Here is a 14676-nt window from a genome sequence, read left to right on the forward strand (position 1 = left end):
AGTCTCCCAGTGGGTTCCTAGACTAGCTTTAAAAATCTATAGAAATTTCCAAGTATATATAAGAGTAGAAAGAAAATAATGATTCCTCATATATATTCATCACCCCAGCTTCAATGACTGTCAACTCAAGGATAATCTACCCTCCATTCCCTCTCAACTCTGATTACATTAAAATAATTTTCAGACATCATTTATAGAGATTTCTATGTCTCTGACAAGTAGAGTCTCTTAAGAAACAATAACAACAACCCACCACAGTATATTATTACACCTGAACAAAGCTAACAATAATTCCTAAATGTCATCAAATATTCAATGTCAGTATTTCATTTCACTGTCAATACGTTGGCTGGTTTTTACAGTTTGAGGCATGAGCCAGATAAAGTCCACATATGGACAGATTATGTCTCTTAAATCTCTTAATCTGTGAATTCTTTATCTTTTCTATCTGCCTTTTTTTTTTTCTTGGTGAAAAAATGGAGTCTTTTTCTTATCAAAGTGACACGGCCTTTTTATGGGGTAATATCTTGACGTTATTTTACTCCTGAGTAATAACCAAGAAGTGTCCCCACCTACTCGGTCACAGCGATTCCTGGTGCTTCCTGCTCCTGTCAGGTTCGTTTCCAGCTCTTTCAATTTGCCCATTACACCGGCCTCACAGAAACCTCTGACTGCCAGCCAAAGAATTGGGCCACCACAGCTAGACCCTGGAATGACCCCTTTGCAGGAGAGAAGCATTATCCCTTAACTAGCTTAGGGAGCCATGTACTATAAAAAAAGGAATGCAGTCATTATGAAGAGTTGTTCTCAAAAGGGAAATCTCCAGACTGAGGTCTCTGCCCTGGATCAGGAAATCACTGAAGGAGATTCTGACACGATGGAAATGCTGAAGCTCTGGTTTTTTGGCATCTGTCCAGCCTGAAGGTCACTCAGTCTACAGCTGGATGAATTTCAAAACACAGCGTGGAGCCATTTGTGTCTTTCTGCTGTAACATTTCCAATAAACCTCGTCCAACAACAGCAAAAATACCCCCCAAAACACCAAACCCCGAAATCTCCATTTTTTATCTAATATCTTATCTCACTCACTCTGTAAGCCATCTGGGTTGGAAAAAAAGAATGAGAGAGAATTTTTACTCATTTCAGAACCTGGGCAATTGGAGAAATAAAGGATGGAAAATAGGAGAAACAGAATTTTACTATTATCCTTTCTCTTAGTTCTCAATGTCAAACTTGGATTTCTGGTGTACTGTGTTAAATTCCATTCTTGTCCCCCTTACCAAAGTAAAACTAGAGCAGAATCAGGAAAAATGATAGAACAAAAGGAAAAGAGGAAAATATGTGAAAGGAGATAAGGACAAACAGCAGGAGGGAGTAGGAAAAGAAAACAAATGACTTCAGGGGTTGATTGCTCTGCCACAATTCAGGAAGCCTAACTCTTAGACAAGGAGCCCTGAGACACTGCTGTAGGGAGCAAGGCATGCATGTGTGCCAAGCTGCTTCAGTCATGTCCAACTCTTTGTGACTCCATGGACTGTAGCCCACCAGGCTCCTCTGTCCGTGGGATTTTTCAGGCAAGAATACTGGAGTGGGTTGCCATGCCCTCCTCCAGGGGATCTTCCCGAACCAGGGATCAAACCTTCATTTCTTATGTCTCCTGCATTGGCAGACCAGTTCTTTATCATTAGTACCATCTGGGAAGCCCAGGGAGCAAGGATGCATAGACAATTGGAATGGCCACCCAGACCAATTACTCCGACTCTCTGGAGGTGAGACCCAGAAATCAGTCAGAGTTTTTAAAACTCCTCAGGTGATTTCAGTGTGCAAACACGTTTAAAAATCACTCCTTGTGATCTTTCACCTGTGCCAAGCATTGGCAAACCACAACCCAGAGGCCAAATCTGACTGTTTTTGTGGAAGAGCTAAGAATGGTTATTGTATTTTTCAATGGTTGGAAAAGAAGAATTATTTCACGACATGTGAAAAGTATATGAAACTCAAATTTCAATGCCCATATGTAATATTTTATTGAAACACAGCCATGCTCATTCCTTCATGCATGTCTACGGCTGTTTTAAAATACAGTCACAGGGTTAAGTATTGATGGTTGTGACTGAGATTTTAGGGCCACCAGAACTCATTTGCTTTGTGGCCCTTTATAGAAAAAGTTTGCCTGAAACACCCCTCCCATAGTAAGTTAAATACTCAGCTACGGGGCAAGGGGCCAGGGAGTTGCAAATTTTTAATAAACCTCAATATAATTTTCAAAAAAGAAAAAGAAAACCACTCTTACGATGGGTTTTCCTGATGTTTTACCTCCAAGAAAGATACACATTTAACTAACAACTGTATCCTTTGTCCCATCCTCAAATTCCCAATCCATATTTATCCATTCTCAAGATAAATATGTGAACAGAAGGAAAGAAGGAAGATATTTTCATAATTTTCCAAGATAAAGGGGTTAGATACACTGGTTTATATGTTTCTTCTCTGTAGTTAAAAGTCCACAATTAGAAATAGGATGTTTTGTGATATAGAACCAATTCATCACTGTGTTTTGTTTTTCATCATTTTAGAATGCTGCTTTTAAATTATTTGGGCAAAATTGGACCAAAAACTCCTTTGAAGGCAGCTGCAACTTTTTCAGTTGGTTGGAATACCTTTGCTTGCACAGAGTCACTGGAGAAACCACTGAACTGGCTGCTTTTTAATTATTATTTGACAACTTGCCTCCAGTCTTCTGTGAATAAGTAAGTCATTTTAAACACCTAATTGCTCCAAATTTTTTGGAGCACGTGCCACAGCAAAATGTTTTAAAGGACAACACTGTTAATGTAAATATATATTTGTTATATGCACTATTATGTTATATACTGTAACAAAATAATCCTTCTATTGTCAGTATGTACAAAAATAAAAAGATTTTATGTATAATTAAAAATATAGATAAGAGCTCTGATGTTTTCTTTCTGTACCACAATGTACCTTGTACAACCTCTAGGCTCTGTGCCCCATTTTGAAGATCACCATTTCATCACTGTTCTAAATTATTCTAAAAGAATAAAAACATTAGTATTGAATGTGTTGAATAACTATGGGCTATTTCCCTGGATTTTCTACTTGTCGCTAATCTTATTAGTACCTAATTCTCCCCTGGGTAGTAACTAATGTGTTAAGTGTTTTCAGAGCTGAATAATACGTTTTTTAAAGCTTTTGTTATGAACATAGTATGTTTTAGAGGCTTAGGAGCATGCCCCTAAAATATGGATATTCTCAGCCCGCACAATTCTTAACATTACCAAAATATTATCTGTGAATTATTTTTTTCTGAAATTGTTTAGGTATCTTCTAACAGTTAAACAGTATGATAACCAAGAACATGGGATGTTTCTGTTTATTTTTTGATGACGGTTACTGTGCATTTTAAAGTGAACTGACAACTTTAAATAAAAAGTAAATTTGCACATAACTTAATTGAAAACCATTGTTATCCTGAAAGTTGACATGAGACGTTGTCAACTTTTTGGGGAGTTCCCAGGCAGTCTAGTGGTTAGGATTCTGAGCTTTTATTGCTGTGGCCCAGGTTCAGTCCCTCATCAGGGAACTGATATCCTGCATGTCTAGTGGTACAGCCCAATTTTTTTTTTTAAATGAAAGAACAATGTACATGCCTTAATTAAAAATTACTTTATTAAAAAAACTATTCTTTTTTTTAATTAAAAAAATTTTTAAAGAACAACCTCTGTTACATCATGGATGTTGACTATAAAATATTGCTAGGAATACTACAGTCATATTTTTTTTTTTATAAATTTATTTATTTTAGTTGGGGGCTAATTACTTTACAATATTGTAATAGTTTTTGCCATACATTGACATGAATCAGCCATGGCAGAGTCATATTTTTATTCATGGTCACTAAAATGGAGGACAGTAGCAAGAAAAGTGAAGAGAAAGATTTGGATTAAAATGTGGGTTAGGGACTTCCCTGCTGGTCCAGGGGTTAAGAGTCTATGCTCCCAATGCAGGGGGCCCAGGTTCAATCCTTGGTCAGGGAACTAGATCTCACATGCTGCAACTAAAGATTCCACATGTGGCAACTAAGACTCAGCATAGCCAAATAAATTAAAAAATATTTAAAAAATGAAATAAAATAAAATAAAATGTGGGTTATACAAGAAAACTGACCAACATTTAAAAATAGGTACACAAAAATATAAATCCTAATTTTCAGTACACCAGTTTAAAGAGTACGATAAATCTTCAGTTGATTTACCCAATTGAAAGATTTTGGCTTCAGTGGGAGCCTTTTTGGCCAAATTGGCTTAATAGCATCAGTGTGCAGGTACAGTTTGTTATGAAACAACACTTTTGTTTATTATTGCACAACTGGTCACTTCTTCTGTAATTAAGAAAAAAGTACCTTTAAAAAAAAGTCTTCAGGTGTCCCAGATACTGTATGGTATCACTTATGTGTGGAATCTAAAAAATACAACAAACTAGTGAATAAAACAAAAAAGAAGCAGACTTACAAATAGAGAACAAACTGGTGGTTACCAGTGGGGAGAGGGATAGAAGGAGGGGCAATACAGGGGTAAGGGATTTTTAAAAAGATGCAGGAGACACAGGAGGTGTGGGTTCAATCCCTGGGTCCAGAAGATCTCCTGGAGGAGGAAATGGCAATCCACGCCAGTATTTTTTCCCCAAAAAAATCTCATAGGCAGAGGAGCCTGCAGGCTACGGTCCAAAGGGTTGCAAAGAGTTGGGGCACAACTGAGCACACACAGTATTATATACAATGAAATCATATGTATGAAACTTTTCAAAATGGTAAAGCACTATAGAATTTAAAGACTCAGTCAATAAAGGAAATAATCTTTAAAAAAAGAGTCTTCAGAACAAATACCAATATATTCCTGCTATGTCTGATTAAATAAATACTAATATTTTGTTGTTGTTTATTGTTATTTAGTTGCTAAGCCATGTCCAATTCTTTGCAAACCCCTGGACTATAGCCCACCAGACTCCTCTGTCCATGGGATTTCCCAGGCAAGAATACTGGAGTGGGTTGCCATGCCCTCCTCCAGGGGATCATCCCAACCCAGGGATCGAACCCACATCTCCTGCACTGGCAGGCAGATTGTCTACCACTGAGCCACCAGGGAAGGTCAATAAATATTTTATTGAGTAACAACTTTATGTCCTGTGCTAAGTTACTTATTATTAGGTGTGTTTGAGATGGGAATGACCTTAATTTTTTTATTTTTGAAATTGTTTTTTCCAGGCACCGGCATATGTTTGTAAAACAAATTGACATGGATCATGTCATGAAGGTAGGAGAGAAACTTTATGTAATACTTTTATTTCCTCTTTTGATCCCAAGAACATATACAGTTGGTTTCTGTTTTTCAGGCTAAATCCATAAGAGAATTTGATAAGCGATTCACTTCTGTCATGTTTGGCTATCGGACAATTGATGACTATTACACTGATGCCAGTCCAAATCGCAGACTGAAGTCAGTAGGGATTCCAGTGTTGTGTCTGAATTCTGTGGATGATGTTTTTTCACCCAGTCATGGTAAATTAACATCTTTGTATACATTTTGACATGAATCAACTGTTTAAAAATAATGTGCTTTGTGGGAAAATGCCAGTACTCTTTTGCCTGGAAAATCCCCTGGACGGAGGAGCCTGGCAGGCTTCAGTCCATGGGGTCGCTAAGAGTCGGACACAACTGAGCGACTTCACTTTCACTTTTCCCTTTCATGCATTGGAGAAGGAAATGGCAACCCACTCCAGTATTCTTGCCTGGAGAATCCCAGGGACGGCGGAGCCTGGTGGGCTGCTGTCTATGGGGTCGCACAGAGTTGGACACGACTGAAGCGACTTAGCAGCAGCAGCAGCAGTAATAAGAAACAAAATGTCACTCATATACTGTTTTCCACTGTGATAAACAGAAAAAAAAATAGCTTGATACTCATAATTTAGTATCTAAATGTTTCAGATCAGTTTAAACATTTTCATATATTCTTCTCTAGTCTACTGTGCGGAGAAGGCAATGGCAATCCACTCCAGTACTCTTGCCTGGAAAAATCCCATGGACGGAGGAGCCTGGTAGGCTGTAGTCCATGGGATCGCAATGAGTCAGACATGACTGAAGCGACTTTGCAGCAGCAGTCTACTGTGAGAGCCTCAGAACAAATTATGGCTCTCAGTATTTTGCTTGTATTCATTCTTACAACTTTTCCTTCTTATCAAATATCTGTTCTTTGAACAGGCTATGTTTCAGTATCTTTACCTCAAGAGTACATTGACATCGTTTGCCTTTTCTTCCTGAGGTTCTTATACAGAAAGCTTTGGAATATTTCTCCCCTTTTAAACCTAGAAGAGAGCTTGAGACTTGACTAAGTAAGATGTCCTTGGATAACTCAATGAATGTAGCACATTCAGACAATAAAGTCATATACGAAGGGAAAGAGTTTGTTTTCCCCCTGGATACTGTAAGGAAGAAAATTATGCCCAAATTAACTTCCTCACTCTCTTAATTCAAGATATACAGAATTTTGTAACAAAGATATATGTGCCTGTGTTCATACATTAAAGCAATGTAAGATGCCTAGCAGTAATCATACCTATCTTAAGGATAAATAGATTTGACCTCTAATTTTTTTCTAATGAAATTTCACAAAGCATTTTCTAGAACTTTTCTCATTTCTCCCCTAAATACTTTAAAAACATTTTCCCCAAGTACTTTATTAAAATAAACTATTCTGAGTACAAACACAGCACATATGTATTGCCAAAATTTCATAAAATCCCCAAAGTTTTTTTTTTTCTTCTTTTTTTTTTTTCTTGCTCAGTCGTGTCCGACTCTTTGCGACCCCGTGGACTGTAGCCTACCAGGCTCCTCCGTCCATGGGATTCTCCAGGCAAGAATACTGGAGTGGTTTGCCATTTCCTTCTCCAGGGCCAAAGTTTTTTTAAAATGTCACTTTACCATCTCTTTAGGGGATATCATTCTGTGATTTATGATTAAATCACAAGTAATTTTAGACGGCTGGAACTCTTGGTCTTTGACTACGAATCAGAAAACTAAACTGTGAACTTTTTTTTTTTTGGCCACATTGTGCAGCCTTGTGGGAATTTAGGTTTCCAAACAGCGACTGAACCTGGGCGCTTGGCAGTGAGCACGTGGAGTCCTAACCACTGGACTACCAGGAAATTCTCTAAACTGTGAACTTTATCAGTTGAATAACATGGAGATTATTTAGCCTGTTTTCATTGGATTAAGGAAGTCTAGTATTTCTCCATCTGTTTTTATATTTCACAGGCCCTTCTTCCACCAACAAAAATTTCCCAGCATTTAACTTGTTTTGACCTTCTTGGTTGAAGTTTAGACTCATTATTTCTTATTCTTTCCCAAGCCACACTGAAAATAGTGGACAATTGTCTGCATTCTGAGAGCACAGGCAGCCAACATCTTTCACATGACTCCCATGGCCCAACCTTTTGTTCTTCTGACACGACTGTAACTATCAGTGTGTTAGAAATTCCTGAGTATATCCAGAATGTGAAAGTGGGGCTCTTAATAACTCCATCAGAGACAAATGAAGCACTTTAAATCTAAGCCCTTAATGTAAGATGAAAACGGAAAAGCAAAAATAGTATCAAGTCATTTCATCTGCCCCTTCCCTTAAGTTCTCACATCTGATCCCAAGATAGATGTTCTGTTTTAGGTGTAGCTGGCTGGATAAGGATCTGAGTTCAGGACCCATTTAGGACAAGGACTTGGCTTCCTAGGCCTTGATTTAGGGTCTCTAGGTTTATTCTTCAAAGAATGTAGTGAAAGGTCAGTTTAGAGCATCACCTAAACAGGCAGTTGGGGTCTTGCAGCAGCCCTTTCTTGAGCTGGTTTCAGTTGTCCTACAGTAAAATCACCTTCCATTCCATTGAAGGGTGTGGAGTAGGGAGATCTTAACTATAAATAAAAATTCAGAGAAGAAAAAATATAATCACCAATGTTTTACCACCCAAAGATAAACACTGTTACCACTGGGGACTATTTTATGCCATTGTTTTTTTGCTATCTATATATGTTTTTATAAATCATATCTATCATTTTGGATTCTTAACACAGCCACCAACTGGCCTCAGGAATCTAACTTCATGTAAAGTTAACCCAAGTCATACATAGTGAATTTATAACTCTCACAAAGGTGGTTAAGATTTGTTTGTTTTTTCCCCTTGGTGTAACACCTAAGTGGGAATCTTATAGCATAATGGAAGTATTCACCATTTCTTGAATTATTTAATTTCTCAAAAGAAGACTAGGCCTGTACTTTTGTTATAACCAATCAACTGATTCTTCCAAAAATGATGATCCAGTACATGAATGTGAACATGAACTGTTAGAAGAATATGGGTGGTTGATATAAATTAGACTTATTTGATTAGCCATACTCACTATGAATATTTGTTTAATGGTATTTTGGTTTAAAATGATTAGAAATGATAAAGGTACACACTTTTCCTAACAACAACTGTTAATATATGTTTTTCTCTCTCCTTCCCTTCTCTTATCCACTCTGCTGCCCGACCATCCCCCATTTTTCACCAAGCTATACCCATAGAAACTGCTAAGCAAAACCCTAATGTTGCTTTGGTCCTTACTTCTTATGGAGGCCACATTGGTTTTCTGGAGGGAATCTGGCCAAGGCAGTCCACCTACATGGACCGCGTCTTCAAGCAGTTTGTGCGGGCCGTGATTGAGCACGGACACGAACTCTCCAGCGTGTAGTTCTCCAGGTGCTCTCTGTCTGTCTACCGTATATAAAGGCAGCTCAGCGTAGTGCAGGACTCTTGACTACTGTATATAAAGCAAATCAGCCAGCAGGTGGTGAAGAGGTCCAGAATGACATGCAAAAACTACTTTTTTGGAGAACAAACAACTTTGTCACAAGAAATAAAATATAGATTTAGATGGTAACTTAGATTTTATTTTTACTATGCCTTACCAAGTATGACCTTAAATAAAGTAGTACAAACATGGAATTGCACTTAACCAAAACTATGGTGTATGTAAAACGATTTTAATTCCTCAGGGTTTTAATTTAGGCTAGTATTTTTTTAGATTACTTATTTTAGGTGATTTATCATACTTTAATAATTGTAATAGGACTTTGGTCATTTGAATGTAAGTTATAAGTTGGCACATTCCTAAGGGTATTTATACCTAATGATGGTAACATGAAAACTGCAATAAGATGAAATACAATGTGCTAAATCTTTTATGTATCTTAACTTTGAAAGGCAAATGCAACAACGTTAGACTGACTTTACATGCTCTTTTACTCTGATAATATTAAATTAAGGCTGACTTATGTTTTATAATGATTATAGTTCACATGATTATTTTTTAAATAGTATATGTACATACATATATATCATTATATGAAATAAATTCTACCATTTTAAATTGTTTCTTTGTGAGTTTTTATCCACAGAAAAGTAATCCTTAGAAAGTAATTTATGATCATTTCATAAGTGTATTAGTAACAAATATTAAAACTGTTTCATTTCACTGATTCCAGAATATTGGGCTCCCACCATTCGTTCCAATTAAAAGTACTTTCAGCTACAGGAAACCCATCTGACACTGATTTGAGAATAATAATATTTAATTATCTTGCATCACAAGAAGTCTCCAGGTAAGCAGGGTAGGGCTGATACAGATGTTCATCAGTGTCATCAAAAAAACAGGCTCTTTCTGATGCCACATTCCTGGCAGTCAGGATAGCTAGTTATCTCCTAGACACAAGATATAAAATGAACTCTAAAATTCATATGTAGGCAAATGACTGCGATACACTCAAGCTACCAGACCTTCATGTTGGGCTTCCCAGGTGGCACTAGTGGTAAAGAAACTGCCTGTCAATGCAGGAGACATAAGAGACACAGGTTCAATCCCTGGGTCGGGAAGTTCTCCTGGAGGAGGGCATGGCAACTCACTCCACTATTCTTGACTGGAGAATCCTATGGACAGAGGAGCCTGGTGTATAGTCCATAGGGTCGCAAAGAGTTGGATGTGACTGAAGCGACTTAGCATGCAGACACAAGATGGCAGCTCACATATCACATTTGTATTCTGAGAAGAAAAAGGCAGAAGGAGTGGGGCCAGACACATTAAAATACAAGAGAGACCATGTTGAGGAATCTATCCTATAGATAAGCCAGCACAGGTATGTAAAGATACAGACCTGCTGCAGCTTTGGACACTCAGGATAACCTAGTTCATAAGGGAATGGGCAAATTATGACACATCCAAATGGTAGAGCCATCAAAAATAATGAGGTGGCCCTATATATAATAACATAAAGATATTTCTGATAGGTTATTTAATCTAAAACAATTTGATTCATATATATAGGGTCACATTATGAAAAAATGCAAACAAACTTTGTGGCCAGTCCAATATAAACAAAAATAAAATATAACTCTACATGCATGCGATAGTGTGTGTGTTTTTGTGTGTTAATCGTAATGAAATGAGCATTTTTAAGTGCTGACGTGGAGGGTCACATTTTCCCCAGTTTCTCCACTCTAATATGTTCTAAGAAAGAAAGGCTGTAGTTTATTTCTGCATCCCAAGCACTCAGCATATTGCCTGGAACAGAGCAGGTTAACAATAGTTGAATAACAGAGGTTTGTATAAGAATGAAAATACTACCTTGTAAGCCAGATCTCTGATTTGAAAAGTTAATTTGAAGTATACCCTGGAATTTTTTCTAGCCGTCTCCTCAGTTTCTGTTGGTTATTATCATCATTAAACATTTATTCAAAGCCTCACAGAGCATTGTTTTAGAAATAGGGATACAGAGGATATACTGGCTTTCTTTTTCTTTCATTTTTGACACTGTCCTACACTACACATTTTGTTACATCTTGAACTCAGTGCTAACACATATTTTGTTACGGATCCTCCCCAGCTGGTCCCCAAAAAGGCACCTTCTGCCTGGTGTCTGTTGAGCCAGTAGATCAAGACCAAGTGTGGTTCAGCTTACTTCCAAAGAAAAGTTTTAGTCTTTGATTACAGAGCCAAGAGATGCGGGTCCTGGCCCTGACAGAAGGGTACATCTTACATACAGATCAGGAGCTGGGGAGTGGAGGGGTTTTTGCAACCTCATTCCAAATCAGAACACCTATTAAAGCAGTGTTTGTTTCCCCTGCAGACTTCAGTGCCAAAATGGCAATAAAAAATCTCACTGTTGCTCTGAACCTAAGAAAGTGCTGGTCATGAGGTAAGCACCTGGCTTCTTGGAACTTAATTTGGGAGTCAGTGAGGCCAACCTGCAAGATCAGGTGATAAAGGATACTTAGGAAATATGCTATTTTAACTCCAGTTCTCACTTAAAAGAGTCTTTCAGTCCTAACCTTTTCTACAAACAGGCCAACATATACCATAGAAGCTGGTGTTTCTTGTCCTAAAATATGTTATATTATCTTGTCCTAATGATATATTGTTGATATCAATATTGATACCTAAAGAGGTAAAAATTGTTGTATATTTGATTTTATTGTTTCTCTTTTAAATTTTATTTCTAAATATTTATATATTCAGAATATATACTATTTATATATTTTATTTCTTGAATATTTATATATATTCAAGGCCTTGTGATAAAAAAAGTTTTCGCTTTTGTCATATGCATTATCAAGCTGTGAATTATTCAACCGTGCTGTTTATCTCTATTCTAAAATTAAGAGAAGCTTCTTCCGGCTCTATCCTTCAACCACTTAAATGTGGGAATTACTTTAAAAAATGTAAATGGTGAGAATTTGACAAGACTAATTTACCTCACTGAGTATCTCTTTTAAATAAAGACAGTAATTTGGACCAAGTAAGAAAGACTTCACTGTTAAGACCATGACTCAGTATTAACTGATTACAGGACAGCTGTTTATTTGTACCCCCAGAGTTAGATACTGGTGCCCAAATTTTGCAAGCAGTACAATAATCATTATCTATACCATCTGTACTTTCAGTTTATTGTTAATTATATTATCAAGCATTCGGTACCAGCTGCATATGAATAGACAGGCTGTCAGTATATTAACAGAGCAGAATGATCACAAGAGCATTACTCTTTTAAACTGTCAACTTATTAATTGGTTTCTGCAAGTTTTAAATATCTTATCTGCTTTACTCTACCTATGGGCAGACAGCTTCAGATTTTTTTCCCTATTTTTCCAGCCTCAAAATAGAACATGTATAGTGCTTGATTCCTGGACTCTGATGGTGGTTATTTCCTTCTAATGCCATACAGAAGTGATCCAGTATGGCCTTTGAAACCTCTAGGTTTTCTTACTAGAATTAAAAGGACTCTGAAAAATATGACGAACAACACACTATTATATGTTTTCATAATATATATTCTAGAATATATGAAGATACTATAGATGATATATAAATATCAACATACAAAGTAAAAATGCCTAATAATCTCTTTATTTACCTAGAGCTCTTTACAATCATTAATCGTAGTTCCTACTATTTTTAAGATCATTTCTTGGGAAAGAAGTTTGGGCTTGAATTCAGAGCACTTGAGGTTGATTCCTGGCTCTGCTATTAATTCACCATTTGACCTGAAGGAAATCATTTGTCCTCTCCAGACTTTGATTTCATCTAAAAAATGCAGATGGTTAAAAAAAAAAATGTAGATGGAAATATCAATTTACAGAGTTATTAGGAGGATTAAAGAAATATTAATAACATGTGAAAATATGAACTGTGACAGTGCTATATATAAAGTACTATGTTGCTATGAAAAGGTGTTTACTATTATAAACTAAATCAAAATGAAATGACATTTTATTACTAATATAGCTTAATCTAAAATGCATTGGATTTAGGGTAGGGGAAAAAGTACATGTTGATCTGCGTGGTGATGTTAACCTTGATCCCTTGGCTGAGGTGGTATCAGTCGGGATTCACCACAGAGAAGTTACTAATTTTTCCTTTGTAATTGATTCAGAAGTGGGGTGGGAAAGGGAGGAGGGCCTATTTTGAGACTATGGAAATATCCTGTTTATTTAAATTTCTTTCTACTCATTGGTGGATCTTATCTTGCCTGTAGCAAGGTACTGTTGTGTTCTGATGGTCTTTTCCTATTTCTCACATTCCTTCTGTGTTTATAACTGAAATTCTTACGAAAGAAAATGCTGTCACTTTTCTCCCCCCCGGCCCCATTTCTTTGTTTAGGTGTTGACATCAGTATAGATTCATATTTTTCTTTGGCTTGTAATTAAATATCACTACTATCTTTATTTTATTGTTCAAGTTGTTTCAGTTTGGGCATTCTGGATGGCTTCTATATCACTTTGATATGCCTTTTTTTTTTTTTAAAGCAGGTTGGCACTACCAGATGCTCTAGTCTCATCTTTTCTTTTCTCTACTCCAGTTCTCAAATCAATACAGTTTTTCAAGGAGTCCTGATTTCTTTTATTAAAGAATGGCATTTAAAAACCAAGATATTGGGACTTCCCTGGCAGTCCAGCGGTTAAGACTTCACCTTCCAGTGCAGGGGGTGTGGGTTCAATCCCTGATCAGTGAGCTAAGATTCCACATGCCTCAAACTGCCCCGCCGCCAAAAAAAAAAACCCAAAACATAAAACAGAAACAGTATTGTAACAGAAACAGTATTGTAACAAATTTAATAAAGACTTAAAAAATGGTCCACACCAAAAAAACAAATCTTAAATAAATAAAAATCAAGATCTAGATGTAGATATGCTCATTGCTACAGGGGTGCCAGCACTTGTAGTCCTTTCCAATGGAGGTAGGAAAAAATTATATGTAAATATAATGCATGCACATGTCTATATTTATGTATCATCTATATGTAAAGGAGTCCCTCCATACTGACACCTCTGACTTCAATTCAGCAACAGAATGAATTCCCATTTCTTATTTGTAATTTCTTTCTCTAAGTTAGAAACCTGGCTCTGATGGTCTACAATACATTTACTTATTTACTGAACAATACAAATAAAAGTACATAAAGTCGTTTCAGAATTTCTAACCTACACTCCTGCGAGAAATTTACTTAACTTCACTCAGAGTGGTTATGTGACTCACTTGTAATACACTTAGATTCATTTGTCATTATCTGTATTCCATCCTTCTTACCACATCGTGATGGATTTTTAAAAATTTATGTAAAGTTTACTCTTTGTGATGAACAAGTCCATGAGTTTTAACAAATGCACAGAATTGTATGTCCACTACCACAGTTTGCTATTCAAACTTACTATCACCTGCCTAATTCCCCCATGATACATATTAATAGAAACCCATTCTCTCCATCCCCACAGACTCTGGCAACCATCAACCAGCTAAGATTTATTAGCTGTGCTTTCTGAGGGCCAAAGAAAGGAATTTATATTAACTATTTTTTTTTTTTTTTGCCACAACACATGACTTGTGGGATCTTAGTTTCCTGACCAGGGTCAAGGCAGTGAAATGCCAAGTCCTAATCATTGGGCCACCAGGGAATTCCCTAAGACTTCCCCTTTCAATCACTGAGTCATACTGTTTAAGAAGCTGTGAAAAACATACCAATCGAAAAGAATACCATCCATGAAAAATTATTGAGAAAAAATTAAACTTGAAGCAGGGGA

At 36.7% G+C, this 14676-nt stretch overlaps 1 protein-coding gene across 6 annotated transcripts in view; it reads left to right on the forward strand.

The window, feature by feature from the left end:
- ABHD3 (abhydrolase domain containing 3, phospholipase) overlaps nucleotides 1-14676 on the forward strand; it is a 65804-nt gene that overhangs the window by 42746 nt on the left and 8382 nt on the right. The window contains exons 6-11 of one of the 6 annotated variants that reach the window (XR_014074881.1): nucleotides 2577-2750; nucleotides 5285-5333; nucleotides 5413-5578; nucleotides 8619-8805; nucleotides 9591-9707; nucleotides 11229-11297. Coding sequence is in view for 3 of the 6 variants with exons in the window: in XM_081562762.1 (XP_081418888.1) it covers nucleotides 2577-2750; nucleotides 5285-5333; nucleotides 5413-5578; nucleotides 8619-8797 (568 nt within the window). In the remaining 3 variants the exon portion in view is untranslated. Of the gene's footprint in view, nucleotides 1-2576; nucleotides 2751-5284; nucleotides 5334-5412; nucleotides 5579-7132; nucleotides 9068-9590; nucleotides 9708-11228; nucleotides 11298-14370; nucleotides 14644-14676 lie in introns of those variants that run through there. The other 5 variants (XR_014074883.1, XR_014074882.1, XM_081562763.1 and 2 more) reach the window with 5 other exon arrangements.

The sequence above is a fragment of the Giraffa tippelskirchi genome, chromosome 14 (assembly GCF_054371585.1).
Source record: "Giraffa tippelskirchi isolate mGirTip1 chromosome 14, T2T-mGirTip1v1.2.pri, whole genome shotgun sequence".
Taxonomy (NCBI): domain Eukaryota; kingdom Metazoa; phylum Chordata; class Mammalia; order Artiodactyla; family Giraffidae; genus Giraffa; species Giraffa tippelskirchi.